This window comes from Callithrix jacchus, chromosome 3 (assembly GCF_049354715.1).
Source record: "Callithrix jacchus isolate 240 chromosome 3, calJac240_pri, whole genome shotgun sequence".
NCBI lineage: Eukaryota > Metazoa > Chordata > Mammalia > Primates > Cebidae > Callithrix > Callithrix jacchus.
In genome coordinates this window covers 32,054,988-32,075,731 of record NC_133504.1, presented here as the reverse complement: position 1 = coordinate 32,075,731, position 20,744 = coordinate 32,054,988, and the positions used below count along the sequence as shown (strand labels likewise).

At 36.0% G+C, this 20,744-nt stretch overlaps 1 protein-coding gene across 14 annotated transcripts in view; it reads right to left on the bottom strand.

Moving 5' to 3' along the window:
* MARCHF1 (membrane associated ring-CH-type finger 1) overlaps positions 1 to 20,744 on the bottom strand; it is a 933,735-nt gene that overhangs the window by 233,940 nt on the left and 679,051 nt on the right. Inside the window, exon 2 of one of the 14 annotated variants that reach the window (XM_008992513.6) lies at positions 18,918 to 19,008. The exons of the other annotated variants lie outside the window; for them this stretch is intronic. Coding sequence (XP_008990761.3) covers positions 18,918 to 18,920 — 3 coding nt within the window. The 5' untranslated portion in view covers positions 18,921 to 19,008. The remainder of the gene's footprint in view (positions 1 to 18,917; positions 19,009 to 20,744) is intronic. 14 annotated transcript variants of the gene reach the window in all.

The window sequence follows — 20,744 nt, the reverse complement described above, 5'->3', positions numbered from 1 at the left end:
AATTGACCCTTGAGCCACAGAGGTATGAACTACGTGGATCCACTTATATGTGCATTTTCTTCTGCCTCTGCCACCCCTGAGACAGCAAGACTAACCCTCCCCTTTTCCCTTTTCTCCTTAGCGTGCTAAATATGAAGACAATGAGAATGAAGACCTTTCTAATTATTCATTTCCATTTAATGAACAGTAGATACATTTTATCTTCCTTACGATTTTCTTGATTTTTCTTTCCTCTAGCTTATTTTAAGAATACACTATAAAATAATGATCACGTACAAAATAAGTGTTAATTGACTATGTTGTCAGTAAGGCTTATGGTCAACAATAGGCTACTGGTAGTCAAGGTTTTGGGTCATCAAAAGTTAAACAGAAGTTTTTGACTGTATAGGTGCTTCCGTGCCCCAATCTCCCCATTGTTCCGAGAGTCAACTGTATATTTACAATCCTCCTTTAAGTGATTTTAAGCCTAAACTTATCCTTACATGATCAGATTGAAAAGAAAGAATTGTGTTAAGTAAACAAAATGATTAAATGATTAAGTTATCCACAGACACCTGCTTTGTTGCTAGACTGCGTTAAGAATAAACAAAATATAAGCTCAAAGGAGAATGAGTACTGATATATAACAAAGAAGCATAGTTGTTAGAATACCTTTTCCCTCACTGAATGAACACACACACACACACACACACACACACACACACACACACACACAATAATGAAGGGGATTTATACAGACTGAGAGAGTTTCAAAATCAGGTTCTTTTTTTTTTAATCTGTCTTACATGTGGAGAGAAAAGAGTGGCCTGCTATACAGCAAATATTTGCTAGAAGCAAAGAACTAATAAATTGGATGGTAAAAAAGGTGAGAGGGGTTGGGAAGAAAAAGCACTTCAATGCTCATGAGATGAGAAATGTTAAGAAGACAAAAGAAAGTTTTTTTCTTTACAGCTCCTATCAGATTTTTTTTTTTTTTAAATAGAGTTTCATTCTTGTTACATAGGCTGGAGTGCAATGGCATGCTCTTGGCTCACCGAAACCTCTTCCTCCCAGGTTCAAGCGATTCTCCTGCCTCAGAATTATGATCTTTTAAAATACAAAAGAAATACTCAACTTTATATGGGCATGAGTGTTAACAAACAGTAAATTATTGCAAAATTAAAACGTAATTAGGCAGTGATTGAAAAAACTTTCACTTAAATAAAATAGGCTCTACTTATTTTTAATTAAACAAACAAATCATGTTATAACTTTCATAACTTTTATATGGATAGACATTTATTTCATTATATTTTTATAGAAAAATAGTGACCTAATTTTGTGCGAACCTATGTACTTTTAGTTATTCCTTTCCCAATTAAAGCCTAATTAAGTAGCCTTAATTTAAGAGCAGTTGTTTGTAATTAGGAGAGGTTTTGCCTCCCAGGAGCATTTTGCAGTGTCTGAAACCATTTTGCATTGTCACACCTCAGGGGCAGTGCTACCGGCATCTGGAGAGCAGAAGCCAAGGCTGTTATTAACATTTTACAATGTACAGGATACAGCTTCCCACAAAAAAAGTTATTCCGTCCAAAATATCAATAGTGCTGAGGTTGAGAAAGCGGCTTTGCAGTAACCTAAGATTCATCTGGGGAGCTGTTTTAGTCCATCTAGGCTGCTGTATCAAAATACCATCAGCTGAGTAGCTCATAAACAACAGGAATTTCTCATGATTCCAGGGGCTGGAAAGTGCAAGACTGGTGTTTGATGAGGGCCTACTCCCTAATTCACAGACCACACCGCACTTTTGCTGTATCTTCACACAAGAGAAGGACAAATGAGCTCCCTCGGGCCATGTTTGTAAGGGCTTTAATACCATTTACCAGCGTTCTTCTCTCATGACCTAATCCCCTTCCAAAAGGCCCCATCTGCTAATATCCTCACTTTGGGAGATAGGATTTCAGCACATGAATTTTAGGAAGACATACACACTTAGATCATTCAAGAGCTTATTAAAAATACAAGTTTCTAAGTTCTGCTCCAGCAATTATGATCTCAAGGATGGAGGTGGAATTCAGGAATTAGCATCCAGGTTATTATTTTCCTCAGGTTACATTTTTCCCTTTTCAGGTTCTATTTTGAGAAATGCCAAATGAAGCACTCAGACATTTCAATCAAAGTAAAGTCATTACTAACTGATGATCATTATCTAACATAAAAATGGTGACTACAAGGAGTTACATATTTTAATAGGGCTAGTTATGCAAGTAGAACTTCGAGGTGAATTTTATGAATTATTAATAAATTCATAAATGTGCCTTTAGATCAGGAGCAGAGGCATCACCTGGGAGTTTGTTAGAATCTCAGGCTCCACTTCAGACCTACAGACTCACAATCTGCATATTCACAACATCTCTGGCTTTTACAACTGTATAGCTTTCAATGAAATAAAGTATCTAAGCATAGTACCCAGCATATTCAATTCCTGCAAGAAGTGGTGGTGATGGCGGTAGTAATGGTAATGATGAGAGTATAAACAGAGCAATCAGGAGAGGCTGAAGATAGGCAATAATGTAATGAAAAAGATTCCTGAGAAAAGATAAGAATGAACCCAGAGTATATTAGTTTTCTATTTCTGTGTAATAAATTGCCACAAACTTAGCAGCTTCAAATACCCATTTATTATGTCACTGTTCTGTAGGCACGATTGGGTTTCTGCCCAAGACATGACCAGGCTGAAACAAGCTGTCAGCTGACTCGTCTGGAGGCTCTCAGGAAAAATCTACTGCCTGTCTAATTCTTCACGCAGGCAAAATTCAGTTCCTTGTGATTGCAGGACTGAGGTTCCAGTTCCTAGAAGTCAGCAAGGGGTCACTCTCAGCTTCTGGAGAACACCCACATTCCTTGCCCTGTGGCACTCTCCGTCTTCAAGTCAGCAATAATTGATTGAATCCTTCTCATGCTTTAGATCTTGACTTTCCCTTCTGTCACTAGCCAAAGAAAAGCCCCACTATAAAGGGGCTCATTTGGGCTGGGCGTGGTGGCTCACACCTGTAATCCAAGCACTTTGGAGGTCAAGGCGGGCGGATCACCTGAGGTGGGGTGTTCAGGACCAACCTGACCAACATGGTGAAACCCTGTCTTTTAAAAATAAATAAATAGGCTCATTTGAATAGGCTAGGGTATTCAAATAACCTCCCTTTCTTTGAAAGTCAACTGTCCCATACTATCACCTCACCAAGTAAGCAAAACACATCGCTTGGGATTATGTGGAGGAGGGGCAGGAAATCTTTAAAAGCATCTTAAAATTCTGCCTGCCACACATTGCCACTGAACTGATGAGCCTCACGTGGAAGGGAGACCCCTGTGGTATAAGAAAGGAGAAGGAGGTGGGGATATGTGTTGGTAAATTTGTAAATCTGGCTTTGGAGGATTTTATCTGTCAAGTAAGTGTTAAATTTGCTGAAAATGAATGGAAAGTATCTGTCTCAAAGTTTGAAGGTGAGTAAAACAGTTTTGAAACACTTGCTAGACACAATGGGGGAGAGAGTTTAACACACAAGAATGTATGGACTGTTGCTGGACAGTACAGAGTCCAGCAGGAGACAGGCTTTGCCTCAGAAGAGCATAGGTGTTTCATACAAGGCGGAGCAGTCACAGACTGGAAGTTACCTGACAGAAATGGGGAGAGGAGGCAGGGGCAGGCCTTGCTTCTGAGGTCTATCCAGAAGTCAGTTTCCTCCAAAGGGAGCCAGGTTACCACCAGGCTCAGCCCAATACCTGGAGGAGAAATGTGCTAAATTTTTATTTCTTTTTTACTGTGAAATGAATATGAACTAAAGAGGATCACCTATCTTTTGAGCTGCAGGATTTTAAATAGATGGATGATACCACTGAATTAATTTCTTTCAGGGATTTTTATAAGCCACAGGAAGACAGTTTTATCTTCTTCCATGGGCTATAAGGCAAATGCTGTGGGTATCTTGTTAATAGTGAAGACTCTCTTGAAAGATTCTTGATAACGATGCTCAAACAATATAGCATAGAGGGACAGTTATATTATCTCCTCTCGCATTTTATTACAGATAAGAGATTGTGAAGTATGAGACTAACAAAAGCAATGGGTGACATCTCATTTTTCACACCTCACAGGGACAACAGCTTTGAGGGGATGTTCTTCGTCCTTCACACTTTTTACCCTGGTGCACACAGCATTGCGGAAAACTGAGAGGGAAAGCTCTACATCCTGCCCATGTCCCCATCTTGCTATCAGAGACTCTGCACATTGATGGGATGCTGTTTCAGTTTGGGTTTAGGTTGATGTTCTGCTTTTTCTCACTGAATAATAATTTTAGAAAATGCTAAACAGATTCTCATTATATAAATGTATTATTAAACGTAATCTAAAAACCCCATTTTTGAGTTTAAGTAAAAAAAGAAAAAATAGGTGAATTTAAAGCATGAAGGTTTATAGTGGTTTTATACACAATGATTGCCTTATCCCTAGAAGACGTAGTGACCCAGTGAAACTGGCAGGTGAGACACCTAGCTGGCAAGGGTCCTAAAGACTTGGTGGCAAGGGTGCAGCTTTAGATTATATTTCTGGCAAGAAGATTCTGAAAGGCCATGGATTTGAAATCTTATGAGGAGAGAGAGAGAAAAATAGAAACTAGCAATTTATTTAGATCCTACTACTTGTCAGACACTTTTCTGAACCCTTGCATACATTGTCTTTAAATTACTACAAATACCCTTAAGGTGTTGTTTGACATCATTATGTAAGTTTTATAAATAAGAGAATTAGAGCTTAGAGAAAATTAAGGAACTTGGTTAAGGTCAATTAGTTACTAATGTTCAGGCTTTGTGTTCAAATCCAGACCTGTAACTTTAAAATATCCATTCTCTCTCTCTCTCTCTCTCTCTCTCTCTCTCTCTCTCTCTCTCTCTCTCTCTCACTATATATATATATGTATATATATATATTTGTCTGTCTCTCTCACTCTCTCTCTCTCTATATATATATACACACATATACATAACTTAATATATAAATAATAAATGATATATATGTCATTTAATTTGTTATTGTTTAGATAATTAAAATTTACCAAAGTAACTATGGTGAAAGAAGAAACTTCATAAAATGTGCATCCATCATAAAGCACAATTTTCCAATAGCATTTAGCTTTTACGTCCATTCAACTATTTAGTGCATTTTGCCTTTTGTAATATACTTGGTTGCTCTCAGGTTTTGATTGATACGGGAGATAGTAATACTTAATTGTTTCCATGTTCTCACTATCCATGCATTGGGGGCTGCCTGTTTTTCACACATCTCTATATCTCCAACACTCAGCAAATTGTTTTATACACAGAAGATACTCAAGTTATTTTCTGTGGAAAATAATTAAAATTATATAAGCAAGACGATATATGAGAGTATCTCATAATCTCCTAAGTATCATCACTGCTATAGACATGGATAATCTTGGGTATGGGATTTAGAGTACCAAAAAATGTCTGATTTGAAACCTTCAATTTAACGTAGATTAAAAAGGTAATTGTGAGAGTATAGAAAAGCTTGTGGCATTTTTTTTCTACCCTCAAGATACAATGCCTTTGTACTCCCTTTACACTTTTTTTAAATTCTAACCTCTTCTGCTTTTTAATTCAACTCTTCTGCAAAGGAAATAATTTGTAATTCATATTTAAAGAGAAAAGACATAGACTTTCAATCCATGTGATTCAAGTCTGAAAACGTTTTATGATCATCTGCATCTGGGTCAGGACACTGCCTTCTCAGAAGCATTGGTCAATGAATCATGTTTAAGTTGCATGCTAATCTGCATGATGATAAGGTTATGCCTTCTCTGAAGATGAATGGGTCTTTCAAATGGTAGCTCTGCATTTGGGAGTTTTCTGAGACTATAAATTCCATGAAAAGCTATTTTGCTAACAATGGACCATTTCACTCATTCTTTTTTTGTGATGAATCGTGTATCCATAAATGTAAAACATAGCATAAAGTTACATATCTATTTTTCTCTCAAATGTCTGCACTGGAACATTTTAAAGTCCCTTGTGGCTTTGCAGATATTTTGGATATTTTGGATTGTGCTTCAGGACTTCTATTATAAGGCATTCATGTTTACTGCAAAAAAATGGTATAAAAAATGGTCAGTTGATTCTTTACAAAACTAATTTTTTAATACCACAGTGATAATCGCTGAAAAAACAAGAGCTTGGGACCAAGAGATAGACTTTCAGCTTTATTTGGGAATGATATGCTTATTTGTTTTGGCAGGTTTGTATTTTCATTTTCTGAAAAATTTTTAGGGGTATAAAGATATTAGGCACAAGAGGCAAGCCTACCCAAATAAATAATACTTTTACTTCATGTTTCCCTCCTTTGTATTTTGTACTGTTTTCCTGTAAGTTTTATTAAGGTATGATTTACATATGATAAAATTGACCCATTTGGAAAATGGAATTTGATGAGTTTTGACAAATGTATACAGTTGAATAATCACCAACACAATAATGAGTCAGAATAATTTCTTCATCTCAAAAAATTCCCTGGGGTTTCTTTGCAGTCAATCCCCTCTTGACATCCCCAAATTAGTGACCACTGGCAACCACTGAGCTGTTTTCGATGACCATTGCTTTGCCTTTTCCAGAATGTAACATCAGTGAATCATAAAGTGCATACTCTTTTTTTTTTTTTTGAGGCGGAGTTTCGCTCTTGTTACCCAGGCTGGAGTGCAATGGCGCGATCTTGGCTCACGGCAATCTCCGCCTCCTGGATTCAGGCAATTCTCCTGCCTCAGCCTCCTGAGTAGCTGGGATTACAGGCACGCGCCACCATGTCCAGCTAATTTTTTGTATTTTTAGTAGAGACGGGGTTTCACCATGTTGACCAGGATGGTCTCGATCTCTCGACCTCATGATCCACCCGCCTCGGCCTCCCAAAGTGCTGGGATTACAGGCTTGAGCCACCGCGCCCGGCCAAAGTACATACTCTTATTCTTCCTATTATTCTTCCTGCTGTTGCATATATCAATAGTTTGCACCTATTTATTGCCAAGCAGGATTCTATTACATGAATACACTACAATTTTCTTATCTATTTAGCAGTGGATGGACACTTAGGTTGTTTCATGATTTGGGTACTATATATAAAGCTGTTACAATTATTTGAATACATGCTTATGTACACATATATTTTTATTTCACTTCGGTAAATACCTAGGAGACAAATTAATGCATTGTGTGATAAATATGTTTGACTTCATAAGAAACTGCAAAATTGTTGCTTCACACATTGACTAATGTCTGCCATTGTTAGTCTTTTGAATTTTAGCCATTCTAGTGGTATGCAGACCATCTCATTGTGGTTTATTTCGTATTGCTATAATAAATAATGAAGTTAAGTGAGCATCTTTTAATGTGATTATTTGTCATCTATACATTTACTGTGGTAAATTCCTATTCAAATCTTTTGCCTATTTCTGGGAACTATCTGTCTTCTTATGCTATTTGTTTTAAAAGCATGAACGGAATCAACCTATGTGTCCATCAATGGGTGACTAGATACAGACAATGTGGTATATATAGAAAATGGAATACTACTCAGCCATCAAAAAAATAAACTAATGTATTTTTATTGCATCATGGATAGAATAGGAGGCCATTATCTTAGGCAAAACAAGTCAGACACAGAAAGACGAATACCACATGTTCTCACTTACAAGTGGGAGGTAAACAATGTGTACATATGGATATAGAGTGTGGAGTAATAGACAATTGAGACCAGAATGAGTGACAGTGTGGGAGTGGGATAGAGGATGAGAGATTACATAATGGGTACAACGAGTAAAAGCCCTGACTTCACCACTATGAAATCTATGCAAGCAACAAAATTATACTTGTACCCCATACATTTATACAATGAATGAAATAAACAAATGGATGAAATAAACAAATAAGTAAAACAATAAATAGAAGCATCTGGCATTTCCATGGATTTTTTTTGTCATTTATTTTCCAAAATGTATTGTCTTTTCATTAGAGTTGATTGGCTGCCATTATATAAGATTTTATGAAACAGAACATGAAATATGCCATGTGGAGAGGCATGAACTCAAATATGCCTGTACTTTTTAATAACGTGAGTAAATAAAATTTCTCCTTCTGTCTTTTTTCCTTAACTAGCTTTTTGTCTTAGCTAATTTGAATGATATTTTAGTCACATAGAATCATGCAATGATATAAAAAAAATTGGAGTGCTGTAAGTAATAGTTAACTATATGAAAGATAAGTCAGGATGGAGTAGAGGCATGGTAAAGCTTCATCCCAGCTGGGAAACTGGAAGTCTTTTTCACTTAGTAGCAAAGTTTTGGGTTTAATTGTACTTAGGACTTAGAATGTATACATAAGAAGGCTTGAAATTTTGTAGAAAAAATGTTAGCATTTCAGAACAAATTCACTATTCTTATAGTTTCCTGTAAACACTTGACCAAAAGGACAAACTTAAATCCCAGGTAGCTTAACCATAAATGAGAAAGGAAAGAGACATTGCCTAAGAGAGGATGTTTGTACCCATAACCTACAATCAAAAAAAATAAGTAAATAAAGTGACGGGCTTCTTAGAACTTAGGAGGTCAATTTATTTGCCCTAAACTGAAGTTATTATGAAACAGGGAGCAAAGTGGGAGATACTCTTGGGATGTAGACGAAACAAAAGAACTGAAAGGAGAGATTCGTTTTCTAAAATCTACCCTAATGTTTTTGTCATCTAGTCCCTAATTGAAAAAAGGAAAAAAAAATACGACAACAAAACAAAACCCTATCACACAGATCCATCCCCTGGGCAAAACCTCTGACTGAGAGGCAGTTAATATTTCATAATTAACACAGCACTTTGTGTTGTTGGCATAAACTACTGTGAAAGCAGCGCAGCTGGGGTTAGCTAGCTGGGCGGTGCATCAAGGACACTTCTGAGAAGTGAGGACGCTTAAGTCCAGGAATGGATTCAAGGACCAGGCTTGGACCATATGGATTTGCGGATTTGTCTATGAGCCCACTGAGTGGATAAAATTCAGAACAGCCAAAAGTTTACGGATATTTTTTCCTGAAGACAGGCAAAGAAGGGCCTATAGTTGTTTAATGCTTAAGGCAAAACTCAGAATTCCAAACCCACATCTTCAGAAAGTGGAATGCAGAGCCCCAAGAAGGGGGACTTTTGTAATGCCTTTCCCATTTGTAGCCGTGGCAATTGAAAGAAAAGCTTTCAAATTAGCTTATCAAAGGAATCACTCTGTCCCGGACAGGAATCCTTATCTTTGTCCAGTGGAATATGTCATATTTTGATTCCCCTTTGTTTGTTTTCAAATGTGAAATTGTAAAATTTGTATTATTCTTTTTAATACTTTCATCACTATATTTTGGTGATTGCTACCCCTCTTTTAGATATCAGATAACTCTATAGGTTCTCTATTCATGAGGAGAGATTTTGGAGTTGTCATCTAGAAGGGTCATTATTTGGTGATCCTGAACATAAAAATGAAGGCTGTAAGAAAAAAATTATTTCCTTTGAAAGTGGGGATTATGGCTTTGATTTTACCAGGAATAGATTGTTTATTTGAAGGGACGGTTTAAGAAAATCATGTCTGAAAAAAGTGTGCATAGCTATTAGGTGGTCAGTGAGTGAACTGTTGTTTCTGATTTTCAAACAAACTTTTCTCCTTCTAAGCACAGAACCATCTCTTCTGTGAGAAAATCATTGTGTGTGTGTTTGGCAGATACTGTCTGCATACTCCTGCGACAGTGTCCATATGAGCCTGGGCAGGCCAGTAAGAGTGTCAGCTCACACCTCATTGACTGTTGAGCTTGTTGTGAAAAGGGCAAGTGACTGAAGTTAGGTAGGTAGAGCTCCTCCTTGCTAATTTTCCACCAGAACCCATTGAGATGTCTTTTACTACTGGGATCAACATACTTATAGAATGTAAGTCTTGACTGTTGGAAGACACAAGGAAAGGGAAATTAAAAAGAACAGCTACTGGGTGTGGTAGCTCAGGCCTATAATCCCAGCATTTTGGGAGGCCGAGGCAGGTAGATCACAAGGCCAGGAGTTTGAGACAGGTAAAACCCTGTCTCTACTAAAAATACAAAAATTAGCCAAGCATGGTGGCCGGTAGCTGCAATCCCAGCTCTTCAGGAGGCTGAGGCAGGAGAATCACTTGAACCTGGAAGACAGAGGTTGCAGTGAGCCAGGATTGGGCTCGCTCCAGCCTGCTGGGTGACACTGTGAGACTCCATCCCCCTCCACAAAAAAAAGAAAAAAAAAAAACAAAACAGAAAGAAAACTGTTGACCTAGATTCTCTCAGGCTTGGAGATAGATATGGCCCTTTTCTGTACCTTAGGCCATTTGGTGGTGGAGGGGAGCCTCTAGCTTATCAAGGGAATCACTCTTGATAAGTGATTTGGAATTATTTGGTATCATTCATTGGAAAGAATTCACTTGGAATTATTTAGATGTCCTAACTAATAAAGTGAGGAAGGAGGTGGGATAGAAACTAATGGCCAAGAAGTTAAGCTGCAAAGTAAGATTCAAAGCTAGCAAGTGACCTGTGTTTGCTAAAACAACAGGGAAAGTTAATATTAAGCAGAAATTGTGTTGGGTGCAGTGAATTCCGACAGATCATTTTGTAAAGGTTCAGCATTTCTGCAGCAGGAGTAAGGAGAAAACATGGAAAAGAGAAGGAATAATTTAAAAAGGAAAATATTTCCTGTAAGAGGGCCAGAGGCAAAATGAGTCCATGTTTGGAAAATCATATGCGAGTTTTGCCTACTTAGGTTGAACTTAAGTCAGAGATTGCCTTTACAAAGGTAATGTATTAGTATTGTCTTTAATCTAAGAAAACTGCCTGAAGCATTTTTGCAAAAGCTCTTACACAGGTGAAGTCAGATAAGGTCAGTGCTTTGTTCAGACTTACATCTCATACATCTTTCCCTCTGAGCTACTGTGTATAATATTCACCTTAAGATCAAACCACTATCAGTAACAAGTTCCCTCATATCAAACTACAGTTTCTTGAGGCATATGTTTAACTGTCCTGAAAAAAAATATTAAATGGCTTTTCCCCCCAAATCAGGACAGAATAGCTTTAGTATTATACTCATCCTTGAGGAGAGGGGCATTCTAATTCAAAGATATAATAAACTCTCTGGGAGGAGACAGATGTTCAGGGCATATCTACCTTTTCCAAACAATGGAAAGAGTCGTGAGGCAGGTTGACATTATCCAGCAATATGACAATGGGCAACATATGTTATCACATCAGAGTCGTTATTGAAAGGTCCACCAGGCTGAGCGTTATGCCTCATGAGTGTAATCTCAGCAGTTTGGAAGGCCGAGGTGGATAGATCACTTCAGGTCAGGAGTTTGAGATAGGCCTGGACAACATGGTGAAATCCTGTCTGTACTAAAGGTAGAAGAATTAGCCAGGCATGGTGGTGCACACCTGTAGCCCCGCTAGTCAGGAGGCTGGGGCAGGAGAGTCACTAGAACCAGTAGGACATTGCAGTGAGCCAAGATCATGCCACTGCACTCCAGCCTGGGCAACAGAGTGAGACTTCACCTCCAAAAAACAAAAAAAAGAGAGAAAGAGAAAAGGAAGGTCAAGCAGTCATGGCAAATGGGCACATATGCATCGGGATGGAGAATACGAAGGTGAGGGTAAGCTGCAAACACGGACAAGTGTAGTGGTATCAGGAAGAGAGAATATGAAATACTAGAAATACTAGAACTAGGATTTAGATTTTGGTCTCCATTGGGCTTGCAAAGGAAGTTCAGAATTGAGGTCTTACTATAAATGAGGTGCAGAGTAGATTATCAATTTGAAAAAACTTGGACTAGAAGAAATATGATGGAATAGAGAACTAGATTATTAAGACAATCGTACAAGGCAAAACAAGGACAAAGAAACAAAATTAAGTTGGTCTCTTCAATATAGAGATACATAAAGATCAGAAACATAAATGATTTAAACTCTTAAATTGATAAGTCACATTAACAAAATGTAGCCAATATCTATCAGTTATCTGACAGGTGCCTTGGACCATGTTGTTATATATAATGTTTAATTTTCAAAGTAGTCCCATGAGATACAAATTGTTATTCCCCTTCACAGATGATAAAATTGAAGCTCAGAGTAAAGTAACTTCAAATATCACAAAGCCTAGGAAAAGACAGAGGCACAATGTCTGACCATCAGAGATTTAAATTTTAGACAGCAGAATCTTCTACCTAACTTAAACAGGAACATATTTAACATAAGTCATTACATAGCTCAGAGGATCCTTGAAAGGGAGGGCTCCTTGCCTGTAGGCCAAGTTTAGATAGTTTCCAAAACCACACCACAGAACTGGACTCACAAGTTAAATGGAGTCTCCCTTAAACCTTGTTAAATTTTGTACCTTTGGTACCTTACTGTCCTTATCCTAGCCTGGGACCTGAGTCATCTGTCCTCACCCTAGCTGCAAGAGAGGCTGGGGAACGCTGATTTTTTCTTTGTTTTCTTTGTCTTGAAAAGTTAAGAATATTATTGCAGAAAATGCCAAATTACGAAGCAGGCAGTTAACAGTTTTCCGTGACAACTTCTTCTCTTAGTACAGGAGTGACTGGCTTTTCCGAAACCGCTCAGCTCTGTATTTATGAACCCTCTCTAATCTTTTTTTGCTTGCCTGCAATGCTGGTCTCTATCTCATAATATCTTTCTAAAAGTAGGTAGTAGCAGCCAACACACACTAATGTTGTGACTCTTTCCAACTACTTATCCTAGAACTATAGGCTTGGTTCCAGCTTGATATGCCTTTTAAGATACCACAGATCATAGTTTCATCAAATATTTTATCCTGGGAAAATATAGGCTTACAGCTTTCCAGTTTGCAGTTGTCTGTTGGCTGCCTGCAGCATGCTGCAGGAACAGTAAACCAAGGTTAAATATTTAAAGTTTGTATTAAAACAGCACCCAATTCAGGTTACTAATTTCTGTGCTATGATTGAAGAAAATATGGTGATAACCAGCAGAAGTTCATTTTATTCACTCTCTAGGGTAGATAGTTTCAACTGACAGCACATACTTCTAGAGTTTTGGGAACTCAGGCAAAGAGAAGCCATTCTGTTTTCAACATACAGCTTCAAAATTTGCTCTGTTATTATACCAGTCTAGAAGAAGTCAAAAAGGACACAGAGCCAGTTTCAGGGGGATTCCATGGGCCAGGCAGGGCTTTATGTAGTCAACACACTTTTTAGTGAGTCTATAGAGGAATTCTCTAAATGGAGTGATCCTTTCATATGGATATCGTTTGGTGTTCTTACTAGGCAGAAGAAATGATTTGACTGACAAGTAGATGAATATTTTTATGCCATTGGGAATCCTATGTTGATTGAATGCCTTTGGAGCTCTGGAACAAGTTTGTTATGAAGCACCAGGACAATTTATCCAAGTCAGAGATTAAAATTCAGCAGTAGATCTGTTTCTACCTACGCCATTGACATATATAATATGATAGTTCACTTATTGTTTGGATTGATATTTCTGGAAAATAAGAACTGGAAGACAGTGACATTTCATAGGAATTGCTGAAAACAGTAACCATTAAATTCTTGTAAATGCCTAGCAAACAAAATATATAACAAGCAAGCAATCTACATGCTCTCCTAGTAATTTTTAAATGAAGGATTTTTCTATGCAACTTTCCACAGAAAAAATCTGTGATTCCCACAAAAATATATTCTGTTTCATATATTCTTGACTTACATGTCTCCCAAACACTCTCTGAGAAATTCAAATCCCACATGCAAAGATTTCTATCTGATTTGTAGGCCTCTCAACCTCTTTCTTGTAAAACACTGCGTGTTCTCAATCAATATTCTTTTGTACCAGCAAATGTATTGACTGCAGAATGAAGAAATGTGTTTATAGCCACTGTATCAAGAGAAATGACAGAGAGTTAATCATAAATAATGTGCACTAAAATAGTTACCTTTAATTTTGTTGAGTATATAGGTCTAGTGCTGCTAGAAATCAGGATCATAGATTTTAGAATTTAACACGATTAAAATTTAAGTACTTCAATTTGAAGTTCTCCATAGTCACAAAGAAAAAAATGACACAAATTGTATTAGTCCCCCAATTATATTAAGTTTGCAATATGATATTTTTCCATTGCTCTTTATGCCAACATCCACAATTTACTCATCTGTTTGTATAGTTTGCTCAATTGAAAAGTACGTCACAACCTAAAGAAGCTGGTAGTTCACACCCTGACACATTTATCCTTTCCTAATATAGGGGTTGTTGAATGTTAATTTCAAATTATGACTCTACTGTTCCCATTTAGCCAGAATCAAAACAAAATCAAAACAATGACCTTTGTTCGTCTTCACTCTCAAGAAAAATTTACTAATGAAACACAGTGTGAGACTATGTAGTAGAACAATATCCAATGGCTGTTAATGGCTATTAATTGTGGAATAAAAGATTCTACTTTTTTATACATTGTTAGAATAATAAATAATAGCTAATATATTTCCAGAGTATCTTTCAAATGATTAAAGTAATAGACTTATGCCAAATTTGATGAATCACACAGAAAAAAAGTCACTGTAATATAATAATGGCCACCGAAAAAATGTTCACATCCAAATTCCTAACACTTGTGAGTATGTTACCATAAGTGGCAAAACGTCTTTGCACATGTGATTAAATTAAGGATTTAGGGATGATGAAAATATTCTGAATTATTTTGGTGGGCCCAAATATATACTCAAAAAGAGGAAGGCAGGAGGCTCAGAGTCAGGGAAGATATTATGAGAAAGAAGAGCTCAGAAAGAGAGATTTGCACCTACTATGATACTGACTTTGGGATGAAGGAAGAAATCTGGAGGCAGGAAATGTGAGTATCCTCCAAAGCCAAAAAAGGCCGGTTAATTAGCTCTCCCTTAGAATCTCCAGAAGAAATTCAGTCCTTCTGATGCATTGATATTAGGACTCCTGACCTCCCGAAATGTAAGATAATAAACTTGTGTTGTTTTCACCCACTAAGTTGTGCTAACTTGTTACAGTACCAAGAGAAAACTAATGCATTCACTCTATGACTCTATTATTTTTCAATTTTGACATTTTGCAACAAATGAATTAAAATTAAATTGTGTAATCAGGTTAACACTTCATTTGGATTTGGCATAAATAGATTTGAGGTGTATAGGCACTGAAGCTTATTTCTGAAAAAGTATCTCAAACTGGTAAGAGAAAATAAGTACATATCTTTTTTTCTCTCTCTTTCTCCCTCTAAGCAATGTAGAATAATGAATAATGAAGAATAAGAAAATAATATGGAAATTATTAAATTGGCTTGTGAAATATTGGCAATAATAAGACATTCTAGCAAATATATCAAATGAAAATAGCAAATAAATATTTGGTGTTCATAAAATCATGAGCTGCACCACTAATCCTGGAAAACTAAACCTTAAACTTATATATCAAAACAAGCTTAGTTGGATGTCATACTATCCCTAGCAATCCACAGATTCAATGCAATTCCTATCAAGATCCCAATGATTTTCTTTCAGAAATAGAAAATCATCCTAAAATTTAGATGGAATCTCAAAGGACACTAAATAGCTACATCCATCTTGAAAAGAAAGAACAACATTGGTTCCCTCACATCTCCTGATTTCAAAATATACTACAAAGCACCAGGAATCCTTACAATGTGGTACTGGCATAAATACAGATATACAGACCACTGGAACAGAATAGAAAGCTTGTAAGTAAATCCTTGATAATATGGTGGAATGATTTTTCACAAGGATGCCAATACTACATACAGGAAAGTCTCTAGAGCAAATGGTGATGGGAAAATTGGATATCCATTTACAAAAGAATTAAGTCGGACACTTACCTTATACTATATACAAAAATTAATACACTGGTTAACAGATATAAACCAAATATCTAAAACTATAAAACTAGAATTAAAAAAAAGAGAAAACCTTTAGACATTGTTTTTGGCAATGATTTCTTGAATGTGACATTGAAGCAAAGACAACAAACACGAAAATAGACAAATGAGACCATCAAACTTAAATCTTTCTGAGCATCAAAATAGGTAATCAACAACGTGAAAAGGCAATATAAGAAAGGGAAGAAATATTGGAAAACACATGACATATAAGGGGTTACTATCCAAAATATATAAAGAACTTCTAAACTCAACAATAAAAAAATAAACAACCTGATTAAAAAATTGGCAGAGGACCTGTCAACATCATTCAAGGACCTTCAAGGAAGACATTCCAACAGCCAACAAGCACTTGAAAAGATGCTTGACACCCCTAATCCTTAGGAAAATGCAAATCAAAACCATGGTGACTGCAGGCATCACAGCTCAGGCCTGTAATTCCAGCAGTCTGGGAGGCCAAGGCTGGCAGATTGTGAGGTCAAGAGATCGAGACCATCCCGGCTAACATGGTGAAACTGCATCTCTACTAAAATATGAAAATTAGCCAGGTGGGGTGGGGTGTGTCCATAGTCCCAGCTACTCAGGAGGCTGAGGCAAGAAAATCACTTGAACCCAAGAGGCGAAGGTTGCAGTGAGCCAAGATTGAGCCACTGCACTCCAGCCTGGTGACAGTGTGAGACACCATCAAAAACAAAACAAAACAACATGACACAGTGACATATTATCTCATACCCATTAGGATTGCTACTATTTTAACAAAGAAAAGAAAATAACAAGTCTTAGAATGTGGAGAAACTGAAACCCTTGTATACTTTTATTAGGAATGTAAAATGGTGCAGTCACTATGGAAAATAGTATGAGAGTTCCTTAAAAATATTAAAACAGATAATTACCATATGAATCAGCAATCCCACTTGCAGCTATACATCTAAAATCATTCGAAGCATGATCTTAAAGAAACATCTGCACACCTTGTTAACTGAAGCATTATTCACATTGCCAAGAGGTATAAGAAACCCAAATGTCTACTGACAGATGAATGGATAAAGAAAATGTGGCATATACATGCAATGGGATATTATACAGCCTTCAAAAAGAAAAACCTGTCACATGCGACAAGATGGATGATCCTCAAGGACAATTATGCTGAAAAAAATAAGCCAATCACAAAAGGACAAATATTCTATACATTGAAGTATCTAAAGTAGTGAAACTTATAACAAACAGAAAAGTAGAAAGTGATTGTCAATGATTAGGGGAGAGGGAGGGGAAATTAGAATTTATGGGGATAGATTTTCAGATTTGCATGATGAGAAATTTAGAGACCTGCTGTACAAAAAAGTGGATATATTTATATAACCGAGCTCCACATTCAAAAGATTAGGTGACAAATTTAATGTTATGTATTTTTTACCGCAATGAAAATAACAATCCTGTTTCAGTTTGAATTAATTTGAGGTTTATAAAAGTTAAAAAGATAGTACCAAGAATTCTCACTCTAATGGTAGCATTTTACCTACAAATAATAAAAACGAATCAATTAACATTGGTATTATATGAAGTAAACTACAGGCTTTATTCAGATTTCAGTAGTTTTTCCACTAATGTCTTTTCCGTTCAGGATCCAGTTTGGAAGATAACATTGTATTTCTTCATCAAGTTTCCTTCCTCTCCTCTGATCTAGACAATTTTTAGTGTTTCCCTGGTTTTCATGACTTGGATACTTTTAAAGAGTTCTAGCCAGGTATTTTATAGACTATCAATTTGAGTTTGTCTTATTTTTTTCTTGTGATTAGATTGGGGTTATGAATTTTGTAAAGAACCCCACAGAGGGCCTTTCTCACTGCATCACATCAAGAGGTACATCCTATCAATAAGATAATTACTGCTGCTGTTAACCTTGGTCACTTAGTAAGGTGGCATCTGTCAGCTTTTTGCTTAATTTTACTTTTCCATACTCTGTTAGAAATGAGCCACTAAATCCAGCCAATAATCCAGTTGTAGGCATGTAAGTGTCACCTATAGAAGAAAGCAGTCTCCAAGAATTTGTAAAAATATGCTAGAAGCATCACATAATTAATAAATATTTTTAAAAATATAGGCAATGTAAATATTTTGTTTCTTCTTAAAGTTTTTTCCACCAATTTTAATATTTGTTGCAAATCTTGCCTGCCACAGTTATTACTGGGATATTTTAATGGTAATTTTTTAAATTTATCCCATTCTTCTACATTTTTTGTTTGAAAATTTTCTCCAAGAAAGATTTTGTCTTTTTCATTCACATATTTATTTAAATATTTATTAGTCTATAGATTTGTGGATATTTATTTTATTATTTGTGTTATAAACCAAAATGATCATTTATTTTATTGCTCGTTAACCTCATATTTTAAAACATGCAAATACTGCAGGACAGAAATATAAGTGACTTAAAAATCATTTTTATAAAATCTTTAAAATAATTGAAAAGTTTTACGAACACATGGACATGCAGAAGGGAACAACACACACTGAGGCCTTTAGGAGTGTGGAAGGTGGAGGAAGGAGAGCATCAGGAAAAAGAACTAATGGGTACTAGGCTCAATACCTTGTGATGAAATAATCTGTATAACAAACACCAGTGACACACATTTACCTATGTTACCAACCTGCACTTGTACCCCTGAACTTAAAAGTTTTTTAAGAAAATAAAATAAAACTTTAATAAAGACTTTTCACATTTAATGTATATTTGAGCCATCTGAGGAGCTAGAAAAAAGCTGATTCTTGGCTCTCTCTAATATGATTTATAAAATCTGTGGTGGGACATAAATTTGTCATTTTAACAAATATATCATATGATTTTGATAATGCACATTAAAAAGTTTGAGATATATTGCTTGAAGTAAACATCAATATCACTCACCATTGTTTAGTATGTGGGAAAATATAGTACTTGGACTTCTTTTGTTTGTTATTTGTGAATAAATTGATTTGTAGAAACCTGATTGGAGAACCTTAAGGAAAAAGTTGGAAAATGCTCATGTATTAAGTAGAAGTTTCAGAATACCATAGTTCAACATTATATACACTATTTATCACTAATGAGGCAAGTCAAAGTATAAATATTGTCTATCAAATTTGAAAATGATATAACATTAAAGTGTTCTAACAGCATCAGTTCAGTAAGTATAACTAAACAAAAAAGAAGGTTCACAATAAGTAGCTGAGATGAGGATAATTTTTATCTTTTCAAATATTTCACTGATTATCATCCATTTTATAGATTTCTTTGTAGCACTTGGTAGGTATAACTAAGGGATGGTTGCAAGGGGCAGTCATATGAGAAAGAACTGTATACTAATTATTTGTTCACTATGTTTAATGAGAACATATTAAAAGAAGCATGCAGCTTAATAGTGCTTGATTTTCCTACTGCTATAACCTTTCCAAAATAGTCACATGAGCCTTTTTTGTTCTTATATATGAAATCAAATGTCCTTAGCCCAGAAAAGACAAATGGTTATGGCTCTTCTACATTACTCAGTTATGTGGACAGACGCTAACTACTTGATAGAAGAAAAATGCTGAAATGACAAAAATCTACAACTCCCATCTGATGTAGTTATTAATAGGCAGATTTTCATAAGGTCTCAGAAGGCAGAATATTTCATGTGTCTATGCAAATTTCAATTAGGTGTTAATAATGTCTCTTAAGCTATGCAAAGGCATGAAATAAAAGCTACCTGCATTTCACATTAAAATCAGATTCATCCTATCCTAGAAACTAACAGTTGAAAGAAGAGTTCTTAGAAAATAGGTCCAGAAAAATAATGCATCATGATCTTGTATCTGCAGTACAAGGATAAATCTTTCACCCTTTAATAATCCAGATGAACTTAAAATAAACCAAAAATGCTGGGGCCTGGGGGTGAAGGTGGAGTAGTGTCTTCTTAGTCATAAGAGCATTGAGAAGTATAGGAATAAAAACATGGAGCTACGTTCTCAGCAGTGCCATGAGGGATAAAAACAGAATTCCTGTAGCTTCAAGGTGACCTGGTTGAAGGAGTTGTTAGCATGCAAAAAATGTAATTAAAGGGCAAGTATTTATGTCAGGACGAACTTCTCATTAAATGCCTCCCAGCAATAAATGCACTTACCATGGTTTCAGTTCTCTTTGACATATTTTTGCAAAAAAGAGTGATAGAATTACTTACTCCACTTTGGTTTAGCATGGGAGGCTATTCCAACAATGAGTTTAGAATAAGAATGTAAAAACCATAGCACCTTAAGAGTTCCAAGGGCATAGGAAAGAAAAGTATATGGTAAGAGCACATTTACTCATTACCAGAACTAAGGCATATGAGAATGTATATTCTTCTAGCTGAAAAGTGTGCCTCAACTGATTTAGAAACATATAATAGGTATGTGAATATAGAGCCATCCTTGGAGTTTCACGAACACTGTTACATTTATTCTATTACATATGAGTTTTCATATAATATGACCATATAAAAGCTACACACATAGTATTACTAAAGTCTAAAAGAATGTGACTGTGAAATGACTTTCAGGGCTATAGTTTCATTTAAAGGTAATTATGTATGAGACTCATAACATTTCAGTAGTTTTATGCTCTGGATATTATACATATTCATATCAACCTTTCAAAATAATTTACTAATCAAAAATGAAATGGTTTTATGCAAGAATCGGGTATCATATCAATTCAAAATCAAGGGTGGATACTATA